At 52.2% G+C, this 22,646-nt stretch overlaps 1 protein-coding gene across 4 annotated transcripts in view; it reads right to left on the bottom strand.

Moving 5' to 3' along the window:
- Positions 1-22,646, bottom strand: part of LOC123757619 (protein CASP) — a 285,090-nt gene that overhangs the window by 57,455 nt on the left and 204,989 nt on the right. For 2 of the 4 annotated variants that reach the window (XM_045741432.2, XM_069326986.1), the window contains one exon: positions 17,729-17,851. The exons of the other annotated variants lie outside the window; for them this stretch is intronic. In XM_045741432.2, the coding sequence (XP_045597388.1) occupies positions 17,729-17,851 (123 nt within the window). The remainder of the gene's footprint in view (positions 1-17,728; positions 17,852-22,646) is intronic. 4 annotated transcript variants of the gene reach the window in all.

A 22,646-nucleotide genomic window follows, 5' to 3' on the forward strand; every position in this document is an offset into this window, starting at 1 on the left:
GAGAACTCAGCAGACGAGTCACCCGAAGCGACCAACCCCAAAGAGACAAGGACCGCATCGAACCCCCACGGTTCAGGCAATGAACCACCGGAGAGCAGTCCGAATGGAGCCGAATCGTCGCTCCGCGGGCCACCCGAATCCTCCCCAGAGCAAACCACACTGCCGCGAACTCCCGCACCGTGCTGTGAGCTCAACGGAAGGACGGATCCCAACGCCCCTGGCTGGCCTGGTGAGCACTGGTCACAAAACCCCAGCCGAGAGACGACGCATCTGTGTACACATCGAGCGAGGGCTCGGGTAGGCGCCAAGGCACTGAATCCCGAAAAACCCGAAGAGGAAGCTGGTGACGCAGCAACCGACGCAAGGCCCCCGGGGGTCGAACTCTGCGATCGCGAGAGAGGCGGAAGGGGGAACCCCGAAGGAACCAGAACAGCCGTCGAAGCCAAACCCGACCCGGCGGGTAGACCACCATCGCGAAGTTCAGGCTCCCGCACAGCCCCTCGAGCAACCGCCGGGTGACCCGAGGGCCCTCCAGAAACAGACGAAGGCGGGACCGCAGCTGCAGGAGAGACTCCGGAGGGAGAGACAAGGAGGCGGTTCGAGAGTCCCAAACGAGACCCAGCCAAGTCCGAACCTGAGAGGGAACCAGATGGGACTTCCTCCAGTTCACCAAGAACCCGAACTCGGCGAGCTGGGAAAGAACCAAATCCCTGGCTAGCAAGCAAGCTGACTGGCTGGGAGCCCAAACCAGCCAGTCATCGAGGTAGGCCAACACCCGGACACCTAGGAGACGCAAACGAGTCACCACAACCCGTGTAAGGCGCGTGAACACGCGAGGTGCCAGGTTCAACCCGAACGGGAGACAACGAAAGCAGTAACTCAGACGCCCCACAACAAAACAGAGCCAGTCCCTGAACCTCGGATGAATCGGGACATGCCAGTAAGCGTCCCGGAGGTCCAGGGACACCATCCGAGCTCCCGGCTCCAAGAGGAGCCGAACCTGAGACAGCGTAGTCATCCGAAAGGAGGGGCAATGAACCCAGGGGTTCAGACGGGACAAGTCCAGAATGAACCGCAGGTCCGCGCAGTCCCGTTTCGGAACCGGAAACAGACGGGAAACCCATCTGAGGGACGACGTCGTTTCGACGACGCCCAAGCGTACCCACTTCAAGACGACTCGACAGAGCGCAGGGGAAGAAACCTGCCCCGCCATTCCCGACCCCCCAAACGGGGGAGGGGCCACCCAACGCCACCACAGGCCGCGAGACACGACCCGAAAGGCCCACGAATCGTGGGACCAGGCGCGGGCGAACAGCGCAAGCTGCCCCCCCATTGCCCCGTCAAGGGGGCAAACCACGAAAGGGCCGGCGACCCTTACAAGACCCAGAACCCCGCACAGCGCGAACACCGCGCCGACCAGACGAGGGAGGGTCCGCAGGAGGAGCCAACCCCAAACCTGACACCAGAGGCCTACCACGACGAGAGGAACCCCGAGCCCTGGCACGACCTTTCCGGGAAGAGCCACCCCGGGACCCCCGGAAAACCAACAAGTCCAACATCGGACGACAAGCCGCCGACGCAGCCTGAATAAACTGCGCCACGGCCGACTCCCCAAACAGGAGAGGACAAAAAGGTGAAGAACGCCTAAGAGCCAGAGCCCAAGCAGATTCGACGGAGGAACCCAGCACCGCCTGCCGACACGCGAGACGGGAAGCATAAAACAGGGAAACCGCATCCCGCAAAATCGGCGTGAACAGCTTCAACAAGGCAGCCGACGAACGCGCAGCCGAGGACAAGGTGCCGGACCCCGGGACGGACCCAAGCGTCCCCACATCCTCCATGAGCCAATCCGAAGACAGCTCCAGGAGGGAAAAGAACCGCAAGGCCGAACACAAAAGGCCCCGGGCGCGCAAGTCCTCCGCAACGAGCGCCGCCGAAAGGGAGGGAACCTGCACATAGAGCTGAATAACGCCCACATCGCGGGGAAGGGCAGGGGCAAACAAGCACTCATTCAGGTACTCAAGTTCGCCCCCCAGGAAAACCTGAAGCACCGTGGAAGCTTCCCGCCACTCCAGCGTGCGGGAACGACAGAAGGAATGCCAGGAATCCAGACCAAACAAGGGGCAGTCTGCTAGCCAGGACGACTCCGGAACCTCGTAACGGAGCCAGAAAGGGAACGAAGTCCCAAACCTGAACGTGGACGGATCCATTTCCGAGGCATAATCCGGGTCACACAGGAGGTAAGCTGCAAAGGCCGCTCGCACCACACCAGGTTGGATGCGATAAGCCGAAAACCTCCGGAAGGACGGAACCGACGTACCCGGGGGAACACGGAACCGAACCCGGGGAGGGGCCGACACCAAATCCAACTCGTACGCAGAGGGGGGAAAAGAAAACCCCACTCCTTGTAACAATAAGCCCCGCTCAGTGGGAAGAAAAACCCAGGCGGGGTCCAGCGGGGCCCAAGGCCCCCAAGTCAGCCCCTCCCCAGCCTTGAGGTCCTGCACCACAGGACCCGAGGCCGAGTCCTCTCCCCAAGCCCCAACCCCACAAGACAAGGACGGAGCAGCCGGAAAAGCTGGAGGAAGGGGGGCCCACTGGTCAGACCATGAAGCTTCGGCCGGGAGACAAGACTCGAATGCCTCTGCCGCCCCCCCGGAAGGGGCAACCCCCGAAGCTGCCCGAGTCTCGAGATCAAGTAACCCCTGCTCCGACCCCGAAACCCTCAGACGCTTCGCGGCCGGAAGCAGGGGCGGGGGACCAGAACGAATAGAAGGGGAAGGACGAGGAGGTGCGGACTGAACCAGGATCAAAGCGACCCCCACCCCCCAAGTCAACCGAGCGCGTTGCAACAGACGAAACCTAGACTGCAACGCACGCGCCGCCTGTACCCGAATAGAATCATCAGAGGATTGGGTAAATTGAGTCACAAGCAAGCAGCAACACTCACAGGACTCAGGGTCGAAAGTATCACCGACCCAACAGGCAGCGTGGCAGAGGCAAAAACAATGAGGGTCACCCTGAGACAAGGGGACCGAGCAACCCTCAAACTCGCACACAGCGAGTGGGGACTCCGGGGTCACATCCATCGGACCCACGCGCCCCCTAGGGGATTCCCAGGGTCCTGAGCGTTTACTTTAAGAGGACTCGCGCTCAGGTAGTCCCAGGCAGGGTGCTGCAAACCGGCACCCAAAACTACCAAGCAAACTTCTAAAGCTGAACCCCAGGGACGTGTACACTCACGGGGACCTAGCAGGGGGCGCCACCGAGGAGAACAGTGGAAGGGCAAAAACAAACTGAATAAAATGACAGAACCCCCCACCAGGCAAAAAGAAAAAGAAAAAGAAAACCCCGCAAGAGGACAGCGAACCCCAAGGAACAGAGCCGGCCGCGATGTCGGGAAATACAAGCAGAGCAGCACCCTGCGCCCCTACCAGTGCAAACTGCCTCTTACCTGCCGGGAACAAGGGAGAACAGAACACCCAAGAGCCCAACAGGCGGCCGAAAAACCGAAAGGTAAAACGGACCAGCAGAGGCAGACCCCGAGGAGCCTGTGGAAGGTGGCCCCAAGCCCCAAGGGCAGCACTTACAGGGCACCTAGGGAAGGCAGCCCTAGGCACATGCAGCCCGAGTACTGAAGATAACTCCTGGCTCTCGCACCCACAAAACCAACACCACACGCAAAGCACAGTGCAGTAGCGACACCGGAGCCAGAGCACACGACCATCGCCTATAGCATCAGCCTCAAGAACTGAGGTGTGGGTAGCCGGCGTGGGGGGTCTGGGGCTCCCCCTTCCCCCTCCCAGGGAGGGGGGAGCTGCGCAGACAGCGGCGCGGCGGTGTGTGACGTCACACTAGTTTGCTTGTTTTCGGTTGGGGAGTTCTATCCACTAGTTCGGTTTTTGGTTGCAATTTTAACCAGAATAGGGGTTTGTTTTGGGGCGCTTACCTTTCTGGGTGCCTGTTCCGGTCGATGGCAGACATAGAATGCTTCCAACTACACGGGGGCTTCTATAGGCCATTGCTCCCCTTGCCTCTCTGAGGGGGCCCGGTTCTGGCCGTGGTTCCCGGTAGGCCTAAGAACTCCATACAAATGACTGATGCCAAAGTCTGACATTAGCATATCAGCCTGGGATAGCTCCGGGGAGCCGACGGGGCTCCCCCCAGAAAAGCCCAGCAAAAAACCAGCGTTGAATGTAATGAAACGCCATTTTCTGGATGAGACCTAGAAGCTTCCCGGAGCTATCCGGGCTGATATGTACTTATTTAGGTTTCTGGCATCAGTCAAAGTGCATGGAGTTCTGCCTACTGGGGACCACGGCTAGAACCTGGTCCCCCCTCAGAGAGGCGTGAAGTGCAATGGCCTATAGAAACCCCCGTGTGGTTGGAAGCACTCTATGTCTGCCATCGACTGGGTCTGTCATCCAGAAAGGTAGGCGTTCCAAAATAAACCCCTATACTGGTGAAAATTGCTACCGAAAACCGAACGAGTGGACAGAACTCCCCAAACAAAAACTAGCAACTAGCATGACATCATCATGTTGCCGCGCCGCCGTCTGCACAACCCCCCCCCCCCCCCCGTTCCCTGGGAGGGGAAAGGGAGAGCCCCAGACCCTTGCGCCGGAGGACCCAACCCTCAGTACTTAGGCTGGATGTCGAAATATACGAAAACACCGCTAACTGGACGGAGGGGGGGGGGGAGGATGCTGGGGTGCCCTCCGGGTCTCACCCAGAAAATGGCGTTTCATTACATTCAACGCTGGTTTTCTGGGGGGAGCCCAGAAAACTCCCCAAAGTTTTGGGAGCTAACTCCCAAAAAAAAGGGAGCTAACTCCCCAAAGACAAGGAAAAAGAGGGAAGAACCCGAGTGGCAGACACCACACGCCCTAACTCAAAAATAACACAACAGACCAAACCAAAGGACCTGCAGATGACCCAAAAGACCCGAACCCCGGAACGGGAAGGAAGGGGACCCGAGCCAAAGTGCGACAATGGCCACAGAGGCGAAGACGTGCAGAAAACAAAGAGCCGCCGCAACTGAACACAGCACACAATGCACCCCCAGCCCAACCAACCAAACAGCAACAACCCAAGGGCCCCTCCGGAGAAACAGCAGACCCAAACATCACCAGAAAAGAGGAGACTGCTGCAACCGAACAAACTACCACCAGGACCAAAAGAGCAGAAAAACCCCTGTGCCGGAGGAGAGCACAAAGCTCCCCGACTCGAACCCCAAAGGCCAATGCCAGCAGGAAGAGAGCCCTAGAAAAAAACTCTGAACCGAAGGGGTCACAACAAACCCGAAGAGAAGAGGAGAGCATCCGGTCCAAAGACTAGGATGGACCCCACTGTTCCTGGCTGGCCTGGTGAGTACTGGTCACAAAGCCCCAGCCCAGAGACGACGTGTCCATGAACACATCGAGCGAAGGCCCGGGTAGGCGCTAAGGCACTGAACCCCTGAAAAACCCGAAGAGGAAGCCGGTGACGCAGCAGCCGATATCAGCCTGGTTAGACCATCATGGCAAAGTTCAGGCGCCCACATAAACCCTTGAGCATAAACTGCCATGTGACCCAGGAGCCCCTCAGAACGCATGAAGGCGGGAACGCAAGCAAAGCAGAGCTGCCGGAGACAGAGACAAGGAAATGGTCTGAGCGTCCCACACAAGATCGAACCTGAGAGGGAACCAGATGGGACTGCTGCCAGTTCACCCGAACACTGAACAGACACAGACATATCACCACGACCCGGGTAAGGCGTGTAAAAATTCGAGGCGCCAGATGCAAACCGAAAGGAAGGCAACCAAGTGGCAACCTTGACACCCCACCACAACACAGAGCCCAGAACCCCGGTGAATCGGGATGTGCCAATACACATCCTTGAGGTCCAGAGACACCATCTAAGCACCCAGCTCCAACAGAAGATGGACCTTGGACAGAGGAGCCATCCGAAGGAGGAACAAGAACCACGGGTTCAGACAGGACAAATCCAGAATGAACCGGAGATCCGCGCAGTCCCGATTCAGGACTGGAAACAAGCGAGAACCCCAGGCTCTGGCACGACCCTTCCGGGAAGGCTCCCCAACAAGCCCCCCCGGAGGACCAACAAGCCCGACATAGGACGACAACAAGAAGAAACTGCAAGCAGACACTGCACCACCGCAGACTCCACAAACAGTGAAGGACAAAAAGGCAAGACAACCTAAGAGCCAAGGCCCAACTGGAAACCAAAGTAGTCAAACGACCTGCCGACACGCAAGTCGAGAAGCAAAATCCGCGAAAAACCACAACCTGCAGGAGAGGTGCAAACAGCTGCAACAAGGCAGACAACACCTGTGCCGCCGAGGTCAAAGCACCAGACCCAGAGGCAGCCCCAAGCGCCACCACTCCCAACTTGAGCCAAGCTAAGGAGAGCCCGAGAAGGGTAAAAAACAGAGAGTACAGCAGAATACAGCGTGGCCAGCAGGCCACGTGTACATAAATCCACAGCGACCAACGCAGCTGGAAGAGAAGGAACCTGCACAAGAAGCTGCTACAAGCCCACACCCCGCGGAAGGGAAGGAACAAAAAACATGCATTAAGATGCGCAAAGTGGCCCCCCCCCCAACGAAAGCGTGGGCAGTCAGCCAACCAAGACGACTCTGGAACTCCGTAACAAAGCCAGTATGGACAAAAAGATCCACACACACAAAGGAAAGCAGATCCAACACAAAATCAGAAACTGGGCCGAGCAGGAGGTAGCAGCAAGGACTTCCCACACCACATGAGAAGGGATGCTGGAAGCTGAAAACCTCTGGAAGACAGAATCGAGAGCCCACAGGATCATGGAACCGAACCTGGGAGAGGTAGACACCAAATCCAATTGGAAGAGGAGGGAGCGAAAGAGAACCCTTCCTCCTGCAAAACCAAGCCCCGCCCGGAGGGTAGAAAACCCCGGCGGGTACCAACGGAGCCTAAAGGCCCCCCAGTCAACCCCTTCCCCGCTCCGGAACCTCACCCCGAAGCCAAGCTATCCCCCCAAAGCCCCAGTCTCACAAGAAAAGGCCGGGGCAGTCGAAAAACACTAAAGAATGGGGGCCACTCGTCAGACCTTTTGTATCGGCAGGGGGAACAAGCCCGAATGCCTCCGCCACCACCCCAAAAGGGGAAACTCCTGAAACTGCCCGAGTCTCAACACCAACAAACCCCCCCCCCCCCCCGAAACCCGGGAGTGTCGGAGTCGGAAGCCAGGGCAGGGAGAACCCGGCCCACAAAAAGGGAGTAGGGAGGAAGGTGAAGTGACCTCCAGCCCCAATTCCCTGTCCTGAAAACCCCAACAGGGCAGTCTCAGGGCATCCAGGGAAGCAACAAACTCAACGCATTGCAGCAACCTAACCTAGCATGCAACACTCCTGCCACCTGCACCCTCACAACAGGTTCAACAACCAGGGTGACTAGGAGCACGTACAAAAACAAACATTGCACGACTCTGGGTCAAAAGCAGCACCCAACAGGCAGCATGGCGGGGGGCACTACTAGTGATCACCATCCTGAGACAAGGGGTGAGAACAACCAGCAACCTCGCACGCAGTGAGAGGGGACTAAGGGGTCACATCCATTGGACCACGAGGCCCCCTTGTGTGGCGTTTCCCTGGGTCCTTAACCTTGGTAACACGCTAAGGAAAGCCCAGGCAGGGTACTGCGAACCGGCGCCCAAAACTACCAAGCAAACTTCTAAAGCTGAATCCTTGGGACATGTTCACTCATGAGGGCCAAGCAGGGGGGACCACCAAAACACAATATAGAACAAGGGTGAGACCCATGTAAAGAGAGGGTGACCAAGGCAGACCCCCACCATCCACCTGGCAGGAAAACAAAAACAAAAGAAAAACCTCACAACAGGACAACGTACCCAGGCGGAACAGAGCCGGCCGCTAAAATAGGTGACAACTAGCTGTGCGCCCCAACCAGTGACGAAAACTTCTCCCTATCCAGAGGCAAATATGGGCAACAAGACCTGAGCTGACTCCAAGGGTGGCCAAATACTAAGCTTAGAACTCCATGCACCCGAGTGATGCCAGGGTCTAATACATTCATATCAGCCCAGATAGCTCCGGGAGCCGACAGGACTTCCCCCAGAAACACTTACTAGTACAGTGTGTCCTCAATTGAATGAACTATATGGGGCGAAGCCGATTCATTCCAGTGCGGAATTCATTCCATCAGTCGGGCCCCAACAACCTTCTTAATTTTTTTTTATACATATGCCAGGACACATTTCCATTAGGAAAATTGCACCTGACTCACAAAGGGAGTCCTTGCTAGTGCTGGGTGCTGGTTCTGTAGGCCTACTATGAAACCGTACCAAAATCTTTTGAATTTTAGTTTGTTTCTCCATTGTCTGCTGCTTCATTATAATATCTTTCATGCCATTTAGGTGTCGATAATAATCTGCCAGCTCTTCATCATCAGTCACTTCTCTGACACCATCCCCTACCACCAAACTTCTCTTGACACCATCCCACACCACTGACACCATCCCCCACCACTGACACCATCCCCCACTACTGACACCATCCCCCACCACTGACACCATCCCCCACTACTGACACCATCCCCCAAACTTCTTGACACCATCCTCCACCAATGACACCATCCTCCACCACTGACACCATCCCCTACTACTGACACCATCCCCCCACCACCAAACTTCTCTTGACACCATCCCCCACCACCAGACTTCTCTTGACACCATCCCCCACCACCAGACTTCTTTTGACACCATCCCCCCACCACCAGACTTCTCTTGACACCATCCCCCACTACCAGACTTCTTTTGACACCATCCCCCACCACCAGACTTCTCTTGACACCATCCCCCACCACCAGACTTCTCTTGACACCATCCCCCACTACCAGACTTCTTTTGACACCATCCCCCACCACCAGACTTCTCTTGACACCATCCCCCACCACCAGACTTCTCTTGACACCATCCCCCACCACCAGACTTCTCTTGACACCATCCCCCACCACCAGACTTCTCTTGACACCATCCCCCACTACCAAACTTCTCTTGACACCATCCCCCACCACCAGACTTCTCTTGACACCATCCCCACCACCAGACTTCTTTTGACACCATCCCCCCACCACCAGACTTCTCTTGACACCATCCCCCACCACCAGACTTCTCTTGACACCATCCCCCCACCACCAGACTTCTCTTGACACCATCCCCCACCACCAGACTTCTCTTGACACCATCCCCCACTACCAAACTTCTCTTGACACCATACCCCACCACCAGACTTCTCTTGACACCATACCCCACCACCAGACTTCTCTTGACACCATCCCCCACTACCAGACTTCTCTTGACACCATCCCCCACCACCAGACTTCTCTTGACACCATCCCCACTACCAAACTTCTCTTGACACCATCCCCCACCACCAGACTTCTCTTGACACCATCCCCCACCACCAGACTTCTCTTGACACCATCCCCACTACCAAACTTCTCTTGACACCATCCCCTACCACCAGACTTCTCTTGACACCATCCCCCACTACCAGACTTCTCTTGACACCATCCCCCACCACCAGACTTCTCTTGACACCATCCCCCACCACCAGACTTCTCTTGACACCATCCCCCACCACCAGACTTCTCTTGACACCATCCCCCACTACCAGACTTCTCTTAACACCATCCCCCACTACCAGACTTCTCTTGACACCATCCCACACTATCAAACTTCTCTTGACACCATCCCCCACTACCAGACTTCTCTTGACACCATCTCACACTACCAAACTTCTCTTGACACCATTCCCCACTTGCAAACTTCTCTTGACACCATCCCCCACCACCAGACTTCTCTTGACACCATCCCCTACTAAAAATTCTTAATTTTGACTACATAATATAATAAAGCAGAGTTACAAGCACCTAAAATGGTAAAATATTCTCAATTTTAGTACTGGGTGTATGGAGGCAGCAGCGTGGAGAAGGGCCAGACTTAGAGGCGTCTCATTCAACACGCCCGACAAAAAAAAAAAAAAAAAAAAAAAGCTAGCTGACTTCCTAACCCCCATAATATATCCCCCTCACCACTGACACCCATTTATTATGCATTCTTCATTTTGACTAAGGAATATGATAGAGCGATGTATTACAAACCACTGAAATGGTAAAATTTTCTCATAATTTTGTGAAAAGCATCAAGTTAGTATAGTATCGAGGCAGCCACGTGGTGCGGAGTCAGCAGACCACCATAACTGGTGGGTGGACAGGTCTCCACTCACACCCTCCCCTTCTCTGATGCTAACTGATAACCAGAGCTCACCCACTGACCCCACCTGCCTTCCCTGACAGCACCTGACAACACCTGCCTCCCTTGACACCACCTGCCACCACCTGCCTCCCTGACAACACCTGCCTCCCCTGCACCACCTTCCTCTCCTGACACCACCTGCCTCCCTTGACACCACCTGCCTCCCTGACAACACCTGCCCCCCCTGACACCACCTGTTTCCCCTGATACCACCTGTCTCCCCTGACACCACCTGCCACCCCTGCCTCCCCTGACACCACCTGCCTCCCTTGACACCACATGTCTCCCCTGACACCACCTGCCACCCCTGACACCACCTGCCACCCCTGACACCACCTGCCTCCCCTGCCACCCCCTGCCTCCCCTGACACCACCTGCCTCCCCTGCCACCCCCTGCCTCCCCTGACACCACTTGCCTCCCCTGACACCACATGTCTCCCCTGACACCACCTGCCACCCCTGACACCACCTGCCACCCCTGACACCACCTGCCTCCCTTGACACCACCTGCCTCCCCTGACACCATCCTGCCTCCCCTGACACCACCTGTCTTGCCCTGACACCACCTGCCTCCCCTGACACCATCCTGCCTCCCCTGACACCACCTGTCTTGCCCTGACACCACCTGTCTTGCCCTGACACCACCTGCCTCCCCTGACACCCCCTGCCTCCCCTGACATTGTAACTTGGGGGAGGTATCGTCTCGTCTCTGATTGGTTCTATAATCACCCTTAACCCTGCCAGTATTCTATTTTCTTCACTTAATACCAAGGGACCCTAGTTACTCTAGCCGAATCCCACGCCACGTGGTCTTAGCCGTTTGATCGGCTAACATTCTACAGCCTCGCGACGTGGTACTAGACTCCTAGCAAACTCAAGAATCTCCTTCTGCTGCCACCACCAGACCATAATAACCAGAAGTGCCAATTAACAGGGGTTTGGACCGATTAATCACTCGGTAAAACCTTGGGGCTTGATCCCCAATTACTTGGAAAAGGAGGGAAGAATCTACGTTAAGTGTGGGAAATTATAGCAAACAAAGGGATAACTGAACTCTAAAACTTTTTTAGGCTTGCGGCCCAACTAACACTCAGACTCGTGGAGACCACGTGACAAGGACATGAGAAACATGAAAACATGGAGATAATAAAATGCAAATAACAAGCTAAATATTTATTAATGCAAAATCTAAACAAAAACTAAATAAAATCACTCCCTATGCTTAACACTCCCTATCGAGGCATGAAATGAACTACTTCCCTATACAAACTGTAGCAAACTATACCTTTTACTGCGACCAACTGGTGTTCTACTGATCTATATGGGAGGAGGTGAGAGTGGGATGACCTCCCTCAGTTGTTGACCGGCCCACACAAATTCTACGTAGCTCTGCCTTCCTCACTGAAGCCAGAGGGGTATTCCTACACCAGGTTACTAGTTTACTAGCAGGGTTTAAGTTGAACAACTAATCTCTGTTGTGCTGAACAACCCAGATGGTTGAACTATTTTTACTGAAGGTAATTGTACAGGCATCTTAGGGAAAGGCTATTTCCAATTACAAAATGGCTATTTGAACTTTGAGAATTATTAACTGTGGAAGGCTTTGGTGACCCGTGATCCCGGGTCGTCATAATTGCTCTGCGTCCAAGGCTAGTCCTTTGCTAGTGACTTCACTGATGGTGACTTACTCATTATTTCGGCAATTGAGAATACTCTTGGTGCTTGAACAGGAATACTATTGAATACCATTTGAATGAATACTTGAATTTCTCTAAATTACTGAATTCTCTAAAATAATTCATTATACGTTGATTAAGACAAGGGCGCCGGCCATTTTGTAATCTTAACCGCTAATCCCAGGAGAGATACCCCATGCTCCCCGAGTCAGGTTACTACCGCCTGACTCCATACTTTCCACCCCCAAAGTCTATGAGAAACCATACTGAATAATTCCCTACAACAAACCCAGTTTGTTACAACACCACCTGCCTCCCCTGCCACCACCTGCCACTGTTGTAATCCACAAGTTAGGAGGGAATATTAGTTAGAGAATCATCATTACAACACTTATTGAATGATGATTGTAAATACATGTTAAGTATACAAATTAAGGTCACACATCCAGGAAAGGTCAAGGGATTAAGACCGCAGCTGCTTGGCCAGACTAATAATTCCAGGGAAGAGGACTCGGGCTTCTAGGAACATGGTTACCGCTTCTTGGAACAAGGTTAATTGGATTATACCTTCCTTGAGAGGCGGGGTGAAATGTTTGAGGCTATATCTGGCTGAAAAGAGTCTGGTTGTGGGAGTGGAACTGGTAAGTCCTCCGGATCTCCGTCTGTGGCAGCAACGAAGTGTAGCAGACAACTATGCGGGAGCCTGATGTGATCTTAGTGACCAAGTTAAGTCTGCAGTATGTGAGTATTGAATGTAAGACTAACCGGGTGTGAAGCGTTGTAGTAATCATTCAGTATTAGGCGACTTGGGCAGAAGTTACGAGTGTAGGTGGTGACCACGGAGGTCAAGTGATTTATGGGTACTGGAAGTTTATTTAACTAAATAGAGTATGTTTATATGTTATTATTTGTCAGAGTCTATTTAGTTAAATAAACTTCCAATACCCATAAACCACTTGACCTCCGCGGTCACCACCTACACTCATAACTTCTGCCCAAGTCACCTAATACTGAATGATTACTACAACGCTTCACACCCGGCAACGTCAGTAAGGTGAGTATTGGCGTAGCAAGGTCGGTGCGTTAGGATGCAGGAAGTGGTTGTGGGGATGTGTGGTGTTATAATGAGGTCATCAGTGGTTGGGATGACCAGAGGTGATGGTGTGTCGGAGTGGATAAGTCTTATTGATAAGATGCAATGTGGATAATTGCAGGAGTTGGTGGCTGCAGTAGGTGAGCCAAGTCGATATGTCTAGCAAGACTTAATAAAATTTCATTATTTTAATTAAAATTTTCATTAATTAAGTCCGAGTGGGTAAGTCTTATGGATAAGATTACAAGGTAAAATTTCAGGTGTTGGTGGTTGCAGTGGGCGCGCCAAGTACATACATTAATTTCTCATTAATTAAGTTGTTACAGGAATCTTGCTAGAGGCGAGCCAGTGGCAGTATGATACTTTAATGACATAAGTGGAAATTATTTTAATGAGGTATTTATTGTGATTGTATATGTGTATGTATATATATTACCTCATCGGCACCATTACTAAGTGGTAGGCTTGAGAAGGTCCCCCGGGATCACATCACAGAGCTTCAGGTAGAGTAGAAGGGAAGCCATGAGGCTACACTCAGTTTTACTCTAGAAAAAAAAGGAGGGAGGAAGTGAAGCCAACGTGACATTTTAGGCGAGATTCGCCCCCTGACATCAAAGCAGGGATAAGGGCCTGCTGCAATGGCTTTGCAGCTGCGCTCAGGCTATATACGGGAAGAGAGTAAGGAGCCGAGGGGGTATCATGTATGTGTGGGATCGAGGGAATATTTTGCAGATACAGCGGTCGGGAAGGTGTGAGTACAGGTGGACACACTTTGGGCAGATGGGGTCAGAGCAATGTGCTACAGCTGTGGTGAGCACAACAAGGAAGGATGATCCGAGAGCTGTGAGGTATCTACAGTGTTCTGGGGTTAGTGCCCTGGAACAAGATGGCAGCATGGACCCGAGGGGACATGACCCTAGGGTAGGAATCTCCGTTGCTCTGGATGCCAGGATCATGTTAGCTCAGAGCAACGATGGGACATTGACAACATTCACCAGGCTGGACAGCCTGGGTTTTGTCTGGGTCATGGAGGATCTATGACCTAGAAATCATGGGAGACGAAGATAAGAGAAGTGATGCGGCCATTTGTGGATGAAGCTAGGGAAACATTGTGTGTGATCATTGTAAGCCCTTATGTGAACAGTACAGGGCAAGATGTAAAATTTTTATTAACGTGTTACTAAGGATGAAGAACCTTAGATATATATGTGTTGTGTACATATTAATAACTAGTGTCATTTTGTTTAGGGCCAGCATTCTGGTTCATGTAATTTTATGGTTATGTATGTATGTAATTATATGTCAGCAGTTTAGGTATACAGGCATACCTCAGTTTAAGAGTTTAATTGGTTCCTGGAGACGCCTCGTATTCCGAAAACTCGCATTCCGAAGCTAATTTCCCCATAAGAAATAAAGGGAAATGAATTAATCCGTTCCTGACTACCCCAAAAACCCCACATCAAACTAAATTTTTATACCTAATTCATCTAAATAAACCTACAAAACTATGTTCAAGTTATTACTTACCTTGCTGTTGAATGCTGTAGGCGTATGGAAGATGGTGAGGAGGTGGGAGGAAGAGAGGAGTTACTGTTTGGAAGGGGAGTCCCCTTCCATTATCACATCAGGCAGTGAGGACTTCACTGGTATGCACACTCTGGCACATTTTGCCTGCATACCACTAGGACTTGCTTCTTTTACTAAGAATTTGTCTAATGACACTTGTTTTTCCCTACATTTTAACACTTGTCTGTAGTAAGACATCACATTATCATTTAAAAGGTCAATGCAACGGCCTGCTACAGCTTTATCTGGGTGAGTTTTTTCAACAAAACTTTGCAGTTCTTCCCATACTTCACACATTTTCTTAATCAAGAAGGGACATCCTCTACTGCCTCTACTCACAGCTATTTTCTTAGGTTGAACCTTACCAATGGCTTTCTTGAGACCCATGGCAAGATATATAATGACAACTTTTATGCTCAAATGGCCAAAAAACCGATAAAAAACTGTAAATCCTTGTGAAGAATTCAGGTGGGATAGTCACTGGACACGAGACACTGGTAAACTGAGGCGCGATCGCCATGCCACCACGCGCCAGTCGGCCTGTACACGTATCAACAAACTCGCGTCCCGAGGTAACCCTCGCCTTCCGAGACATATTTTTGGAGTAAATCCTGCTCGTCTTCCGAAAAACTCGCATACAGGGACACTCGCATTCCGAGGTACCACTGTATGTGCATTGTGGGGATGGGTAAAAAATATTACAGACTATTTTACCCATGCTATGATGCAAATTTAATGTATATGTTGTAGAAGTGTTGTGAGTCATGTCAGGGAAATTTTTAAATTAGTCCATTGTGTGCATGATGAACTTATTGGAAGAATTTTAAGTTGTACATATATGGTGGGTGCATCCTCCAGGTTCTTGCACCAATGGCACCATTGCAATGATGCATATGGGTGTTTAAGGAGGGGGAGTAGTGTTGTAATCCACAAGTTAGGAGGGCATATTAGCTAGAGAATCATTACTACAACACTTAACGAATGATAATTGGAAGTACATGTTAAGTATACACCACACCGCTTGCCCTCAGACTCCAATCCTCATCAATGATGCAACCTGCCTCCCTGACACCATTCTTCAACCATTTCTCACTGGAAACAATGAGTAAGCAAAATATAATACTGTACAACTGTTTACACTTTGGTGAATCATAGTTGATGACAGTGGCTGTCATCAACTATGATAGGTCGGTCTCAGTGATTGCTTGGACGAACAATCGTCGCTTAATCAAACATTTGTATGTTCCACTAAGCATTAAGTACCGAATTCAATTTCTTCGGATCTTCCGGGAATTCGCTAGAGCGGGGTTAGTTAGAGTGAGGATGCACTGTCGTACTTACGGAGCACCTAGAGAAGGCCACCCTAAGCGCATGCAACTCTGCGTAGAAGACGACACCTGGTCACCACACCACACACACTGCTGGTACAGCCACACAGGGCAAAATCCAGAACAGGAAATCAAGGCCAGAGGTGACAGCTGACTGCCATGCACATCAGTCGAGAACTGAGGTGGTGAGCTGGCACCCCATTCCCCACCATCAGGGGGGGAGGGGCAGGGGTGCTTGTTTTTTTTGTTTTGGAAGGGGGGGGGGGGAGTTATTATGCTTTGTTTAGACGTAGGTAGCAATTTTCACCAGATTGGGGTTTTGTTTTGCCTATCTTTCTGGGTACCTTCCCTGGTTGATGGCAATTATGACATACCCAGTACTGTACTTTAAATGTAAAGTGCTCATAGCCATTGCTCCCTGCACCTCTCTAAGGGGGCCAGGTTCTGGCTTGTGGTTTCCGGTAGGCACAGAACTCCCATGACTGATGACCCCAAACTAATATTGCACGTCAGTTTGGATAGCTTCAGGGAGCCAACAGCTCCACACAGAAAATATAGCCAAAAACCAAACTTAAATATTCCTAGGCCTACTATACCACATATTATATATATATATATATATATATATATATATATATATATATATATATATATATATATATTGTGACGATAATCTCCTTCAAGAGATTGAGCCTGCTCTTCCCTCCACAAATACGTCGCAACAAATATATATAACTACTATGGAAGAAATGTCCAACAACGACAACAACACCAGCAAGGTTTGCCAGCAAGCAAAACGTATGCAGCCAGAGACACCTGATCAGACTCAAACCGCCAAACTACCTGTCTTATTACCGGCTCCGCTGATTGGTCGCCGGTCTGGCTGCAACTGCACTCGCCCCCCCCATACTACTTGATGTCTAGGGTCGCCACGACCTCAGACCTGAGAATATTCTGTGCTTCCGCGGTTACCACTCCTCCCGGCTAGACGTTAGCGTATACTGAGAGAGGTGGTAGCTTAAAGCCAATATTCCAGCACCTTACCTTTATTTTTGTATTGCACTTCTTGTTATTTTGCCTTAACGTAACTTTTCATTGTGTCATTTAATTATTCTTATTATTTTGATTGATTGATTTTATTATACGAATTTGTTTGTCCCTTTTATTTATGTTTTGATTTATTTAACTTAATTAAAATTTCATTGTTAAAATTTACTTGTGTTTTGTGTGTCTTCTCCTTACCTTACCACAGACGAAGTTCCAGTTTTTCTATATTTTTTTTTATAACTATGTGACGAGGCCATACCCCTAGCCTTAAACAGCTGAACACCAACGCGTTACCGTCACAATATATATATATATATATATATATATATATATATATATATATATATATATATATATATATATATATATATATATATATATATATATATACAGTATACTATAGTAGGCCTCCGATAATGTGTATTAGGCCAAAGGATGGTTAGGTTAGGTCAGATTTTATTAGCTACTAAATACTATACAAAACCTTTTCTGGTTTGTCCAAATTCAATAGTACCAAATTCTACTTTCTAATGGATCGTTACATCAATATGTGTATGATGGTCCACATCGTTACAGTAAGTATTATCTAAACAGGAGGATGGGCTGTTAAAATTTAGAAGTGCAGGGAATAAATATTTGGCTTTTAAACCTAGTCATAATAATGCTAAATTATAAGAACTGAAATTAGAGAAAGCGTCATGACCTGAGCTGCGGTTACATCACCCAGTTGTAAACAGAGCCGTCCAAGTGCAGAGTACAGTCCAGCAGCAGAATTTGGGTCATCTTGTATTAATCGCTCCAACAGACCTCCTGCTAAGCGAAAATCCTGACAAGGAAATAGATTACAAATTTATTATATATACAGTACTTATCTTTGCATACATATGCAGCTGGCTGACTCTCTGCAAACTCATCAAAATGATTATAATAAAACCTGATATTCTTCTTTATATTTTAATAATAAGATAATTGATTAATATAATATGAATTAAATACACACTCATTTTGAGCTTTGGTCCCCATATAGCAGCTTCTATTGGCATAAAAAGTATAATATTTCTACCTGTTTATAATTGATAATCCCTGAAATTTTATCCCAATGTACCTAGTAATCCATGTCATTATAGTGTATTGTTATTATTGAGTACTAATCTAATCTTTGTTTATTGTGTCAAAATTTCTCACAATGTACCTGTAACATTTGTTGTCAATTTTACTGGAAAATATCTACTTAAAATTATCTGTTAGATTAAGGATTTGCCCGAAACAATGTGTGTGCTAGTGGCTTTACAAAAATGTAAAATCATCACATTACTATATACTCTCTTAACCCTTGTATGGCGCTGGGCTATTTAGCATTTGTCACCCACAGGCGCATACCCAAAAAAAAATTTCCTTCTAAACCTGTTAATTTGTATTCACTGATCATGGGAAAAATAATAAAAAAAACGTAAGTGGCATATATTGCCCGCTATAGGGTGGGGAATTCTGGCAAAAAACCAGCGTTGAATGTAATGAAACGCCATTTTCTGGGTGAGTCCCGGAGGCTCCCCGGAGCTATCCCAGGCTGATATGCTAATGTCAGACTTTGGCATCAGTCATGTGTATGGAGTTCTTAGGCCTACCGGGGACCACGGCCAGAACCGGGCCCCTTCAGAGAGGCAAGGGGAGCAATGGCCTACAGAAGCCCCCGTGTAGTTGGAAGCATTCTATGTCTGCCATCGACCGGAACAGGCACCCAGAAAGGTAAGCGCCCCAAAACAAACCCCTATTCTGGTTAAAATTGCTACCTAATACCGAACTAGTGGATAGAACTCCCCAACCGAAAACAAGCAAATTAGTGTGACGTCACACACTGCCGCGCCGCTGTCTGCGCAGCTCCCCCCTCCCCGGGAGGGGGAAGGGGGAGCCCCAGACCCCCCGCGCCGGCTACCCACACCTCAGTTCTTGAGGCTGGATGTCAAAAACGCGAAAAACCGCCGACCGGAGGGAGGGAGGGATGCCGGGGAGCCTCCGGGACTCACCCAGAAAATGGCGTTTCATTACATTCAACGCTGGTTTTCTGGGGGGAGCCCCGTCGGCTCCCCGGAGCTAACTACCCACAGACAGAAAAAGAGGGACTTACCCGGGAGGCGGTCGTCGCTCACCCCTCAACTCGAAGCCGAGACAACTGGCTGCAACCGCCGACCCAAAGCAACACAGGCCCGACGAGGGCCAGGGACATTCACAAGGTAACGAGCAGCCAGGACCCTGTTCGACCGCCAAAATCCCCGCGCCCGAATATCAGACCAAGACATATTCCCAAAGACGGCAGCAAGAGCCGCGAACTTACGAACGTCATGGGCACGGGGATAGACCGCAGGCTGGCTAGACCTAATAACCCTGCGGACGACCTGAGAGACCCGAACCCGCGAACAGGGAAGAAGGGAAACCGGATCAACCCACAGCGCGTCCCCGGACACAGAAGCTGTGGCGCGCAAATAACGGCGAAGCGCCGCAACCGGACACAAAACATGATGCACCCCCGGCCTGACCAACCAAGCATCAACCACCCATGGACCCCTCCGGAACGCAGCAGTCTCATTCTTCGCCAGAAAAGAAGGAGACGGCTGCAAACGAACAAAACTATCACCACGACCAAAAGAGCAGAAACCCCTGCGCCGGAGGAGAGCATGAAGCTCCCCTACCCGACCCCCAGAGGCCAAAGCCAACAAGAAAAGTGCCTTGGAAAAACAATCCTGGACCGAAGGGGCCACAACGAAACGAGGAGATGAAAGGAAAGAGAGCACTCTGTCCAAAGACCAGGACGGCTCAGGCGACGCATGAGCAGGCCGGAGGTGAAACAATGCACGAGACAGCTTGCGAAACGGCGCAGACGTAACATCGATACCGAAAGCAAGCTGAAGCGGCTCCGCCAGCGCCGCACGATACGAAGCGACAGTGTTAGGCATAAGATGACGGTCCTGAAACAACCACGAGAGGAAGGACAAGACCACCCGAACAGACAAGGAGCTAACACGACGAAGACGCAAAAAGAAACGGAAGGACCGCCAGGAAACTTCATACTGCCGCCGAGAAGAAGCCCTCAGGTGGGACACCAACAAGGAGGCCACCTGATCACCATAGAGATGATGATAGACTCGAGTCAAAAAAACCATACGCGAAGACTCGAGGAGAAGATCGAACCAGCTACGTGACGTACCGGCCCGATCTGCTGAAAGAGGCGGAGCCGCGGGAAAACCCTCGGGTTCGGACACCGAGCAACCAGCGCCTGAAACCAAGGCTGGGCCGGCCACCAAGGGGCCAGAAGGACAACTCTCCCCCGGTAAGTCTCTAAGCGAGTCAGGACCTGGAGCAACAGCCGAACTGGGGGAAAGAGGTACAGGAACCCCCACCTCGACCAGTCGAGCCGAAAGGCATCGATCCCGACGGCCTCGCAATCGGGGAAGGGCGCCGCATAAACGGGAAGACGCCGCGACCACGCCGACGCGAAGAGGTCCACCTCGGGGCGCCCGAACGTCTGGCAAAGCCAACGGAAGGACTCGTCGTCGACCGTCCACTCCGTGGAGAGGGGAACGAAGCGAGACAGGGCGACGGCCAAGACGTTGGACACGCCCCGTACGTGAACCGCCAGGAGAGCCAAACCCCGAGAACTCAGCAGACGAGTCACCCGAAGCGACCAACCCCAAAGAGACAAGGACCGCATCGAACCCCCGCGGTTCAGGCAATGAACCACCGGAGAGCAGTCCGAATGGAGCCGAATCGTCGATCTGCGGGCCACCCGAATCCTCCCCAGAGCAAACCACACTGCCGCGAACTCCCGCACCGTACTGTGAGCTCGACGGAAGGACGGATCCCAACGCCCCTGGCCGGCCTGGTGAGCACTGGTCACAAAACCCCAGCCGAGAGACGACGCATCCGTGTACACATCGAGCGAGGGCTCGGGTAGGCGCCAAGGCACTGAACCCCGAAAAACCCGAAGAGGAAGCCGGTGACGCAGCAACCGACGCAAGTCCCCCGGGGGTCGAACTCTGCGATCGCGAGAGAGGCGGAAGGGGGAACCCCGAAGGAACCAGAACAGCCGTCGAAGCCAAACCCGACCCGGCGGGTAGACCACCATCGCGAAGTTCAGGCTCCCGCACAGCCCCTCGAGCAACCGCCGGGTGACCCGAGGGCCCTCCAGAAACAGACGAAGGCGGGACCGCAGCCGCAGGAGAGACTCCGGAGGGAGAGACAAGGAGGCGGTCCGAGAGTCCCACACGAGACCCAGCCAAGTCCGAACCTGAGAGGGAACCAGATGGGACTTCCTCCAGTTCACCAAGAACCCGAACCCGGCGAGCTGGGAAAGAACCAAATCCCTGGCTAGCAAGCAAGCTGACTGGCTGGGAGCCCAAACCAGCCAGTCGTCGAGGTAGGCCAACACCCGAACACCTAGGAGACGCAAACGAGCCACCACAACCCGTGTAAGGCGTGTGAACACGCGAGGTGCCAGGTTCACCCCGAACGGGAGACAACGAAAGCGGTAACTCAGACGCCCCACTACAAAACCGAGCCAGTCCCTGAACCGCGGATGAATCGGGACATGCCAATAAGCGTCCCGGAGGTCCAGGGACACCATCCAAGCACCCGGCTCCAAGAGGAGCCGAACCTGAGACAGCGTAGTCATCCGAAAGGAGGGGCAATGAACCCAGGGGTTCAGACGGGACAAGTCCAGAATGAACCGCAGGTCCGCGCAGTCCCGTTTCGGAACCGGAAACAGACGGGAAACCCATCTGAGGGACGACGTCGTTTCGACGACGCCCAAGCGTACCCACTCCAAGACGACTCGACAGAGCGCAGGGGAAGAAGCCTGCCCCGCCAGCCCCGACCCCCCAAAGGGGGGAGGGGCCACCCAACGCCACCGCAGGCCGCGAGACACGACCCGAAAGGCCCACGAATCGTGGGACCAGGCGCGGGCGAACAGCGCAAGCCGCCCCCCCATCGCCCCGTCAAAGGGGCAAACCGCGAAAGGGCCGGCGACCCTTACGAGACCCAGAACCCCGCACAGCGCGAACACCGCGCCGACCAGACGAGGGAGGGTCCGCAGGAGGAGCCAACCCCAAACCTGACACCAGAGGCCTACCACGACGAGAGGAACCCCGAGCCCTGGCACGACCTTTCCGGGAAGACCCACCCCGGGACCCCCGGAAAACCAACAAGTCCGACATCGGACGACAAGCCGCCGACGCAGCCTGAATAAACTGCGCCACGGCCGACTCCCCAAACAGGAGAGGACAAAAAGGTGAAGAACGCCTAAGAGCCAGAGCCCAAGCAGATTTCACGGAGGAACCCAGCACCACCTGCCGACACACGAGACGGGAAGCATAGAACAGGGAAACCGCATCCCGCAAAATCGGCGTGAACAGCTTCAACAAGGCAGCCGACGAACGCGCAGCCGAGGACAAGGTGCCGGACCCCGGGACGGACCCAAGCGTCCCCACATCCTCCACGAGCCAATCCGAAGACAGCTCCAGGAGGGAAAAGAACCGCAAGGCCGAACACAAAAGGCCCCGAGCGCGCAAGTCCTCCGCCACGAGTGCCGCCGAAAGGGAGGGAACCTGCACATGGAGCTGAATAACGCC

Source organism: Procambarus clarkii, chromosome 19, assembly GCF_040958095.1.
Source record: "Procambarus clarkii isolate CNS0578487 chromosome 19, FALCON_Pclarkii_2.0, whole genome shotgun sequence".
In the NCBI taxonomy this organism is placed as follows: Eukaryota; Metazoa; Arthropoda; class Malacostraca; order Decapoda; family Cambaridae; genus Procambarus; species Procambarus clarkii.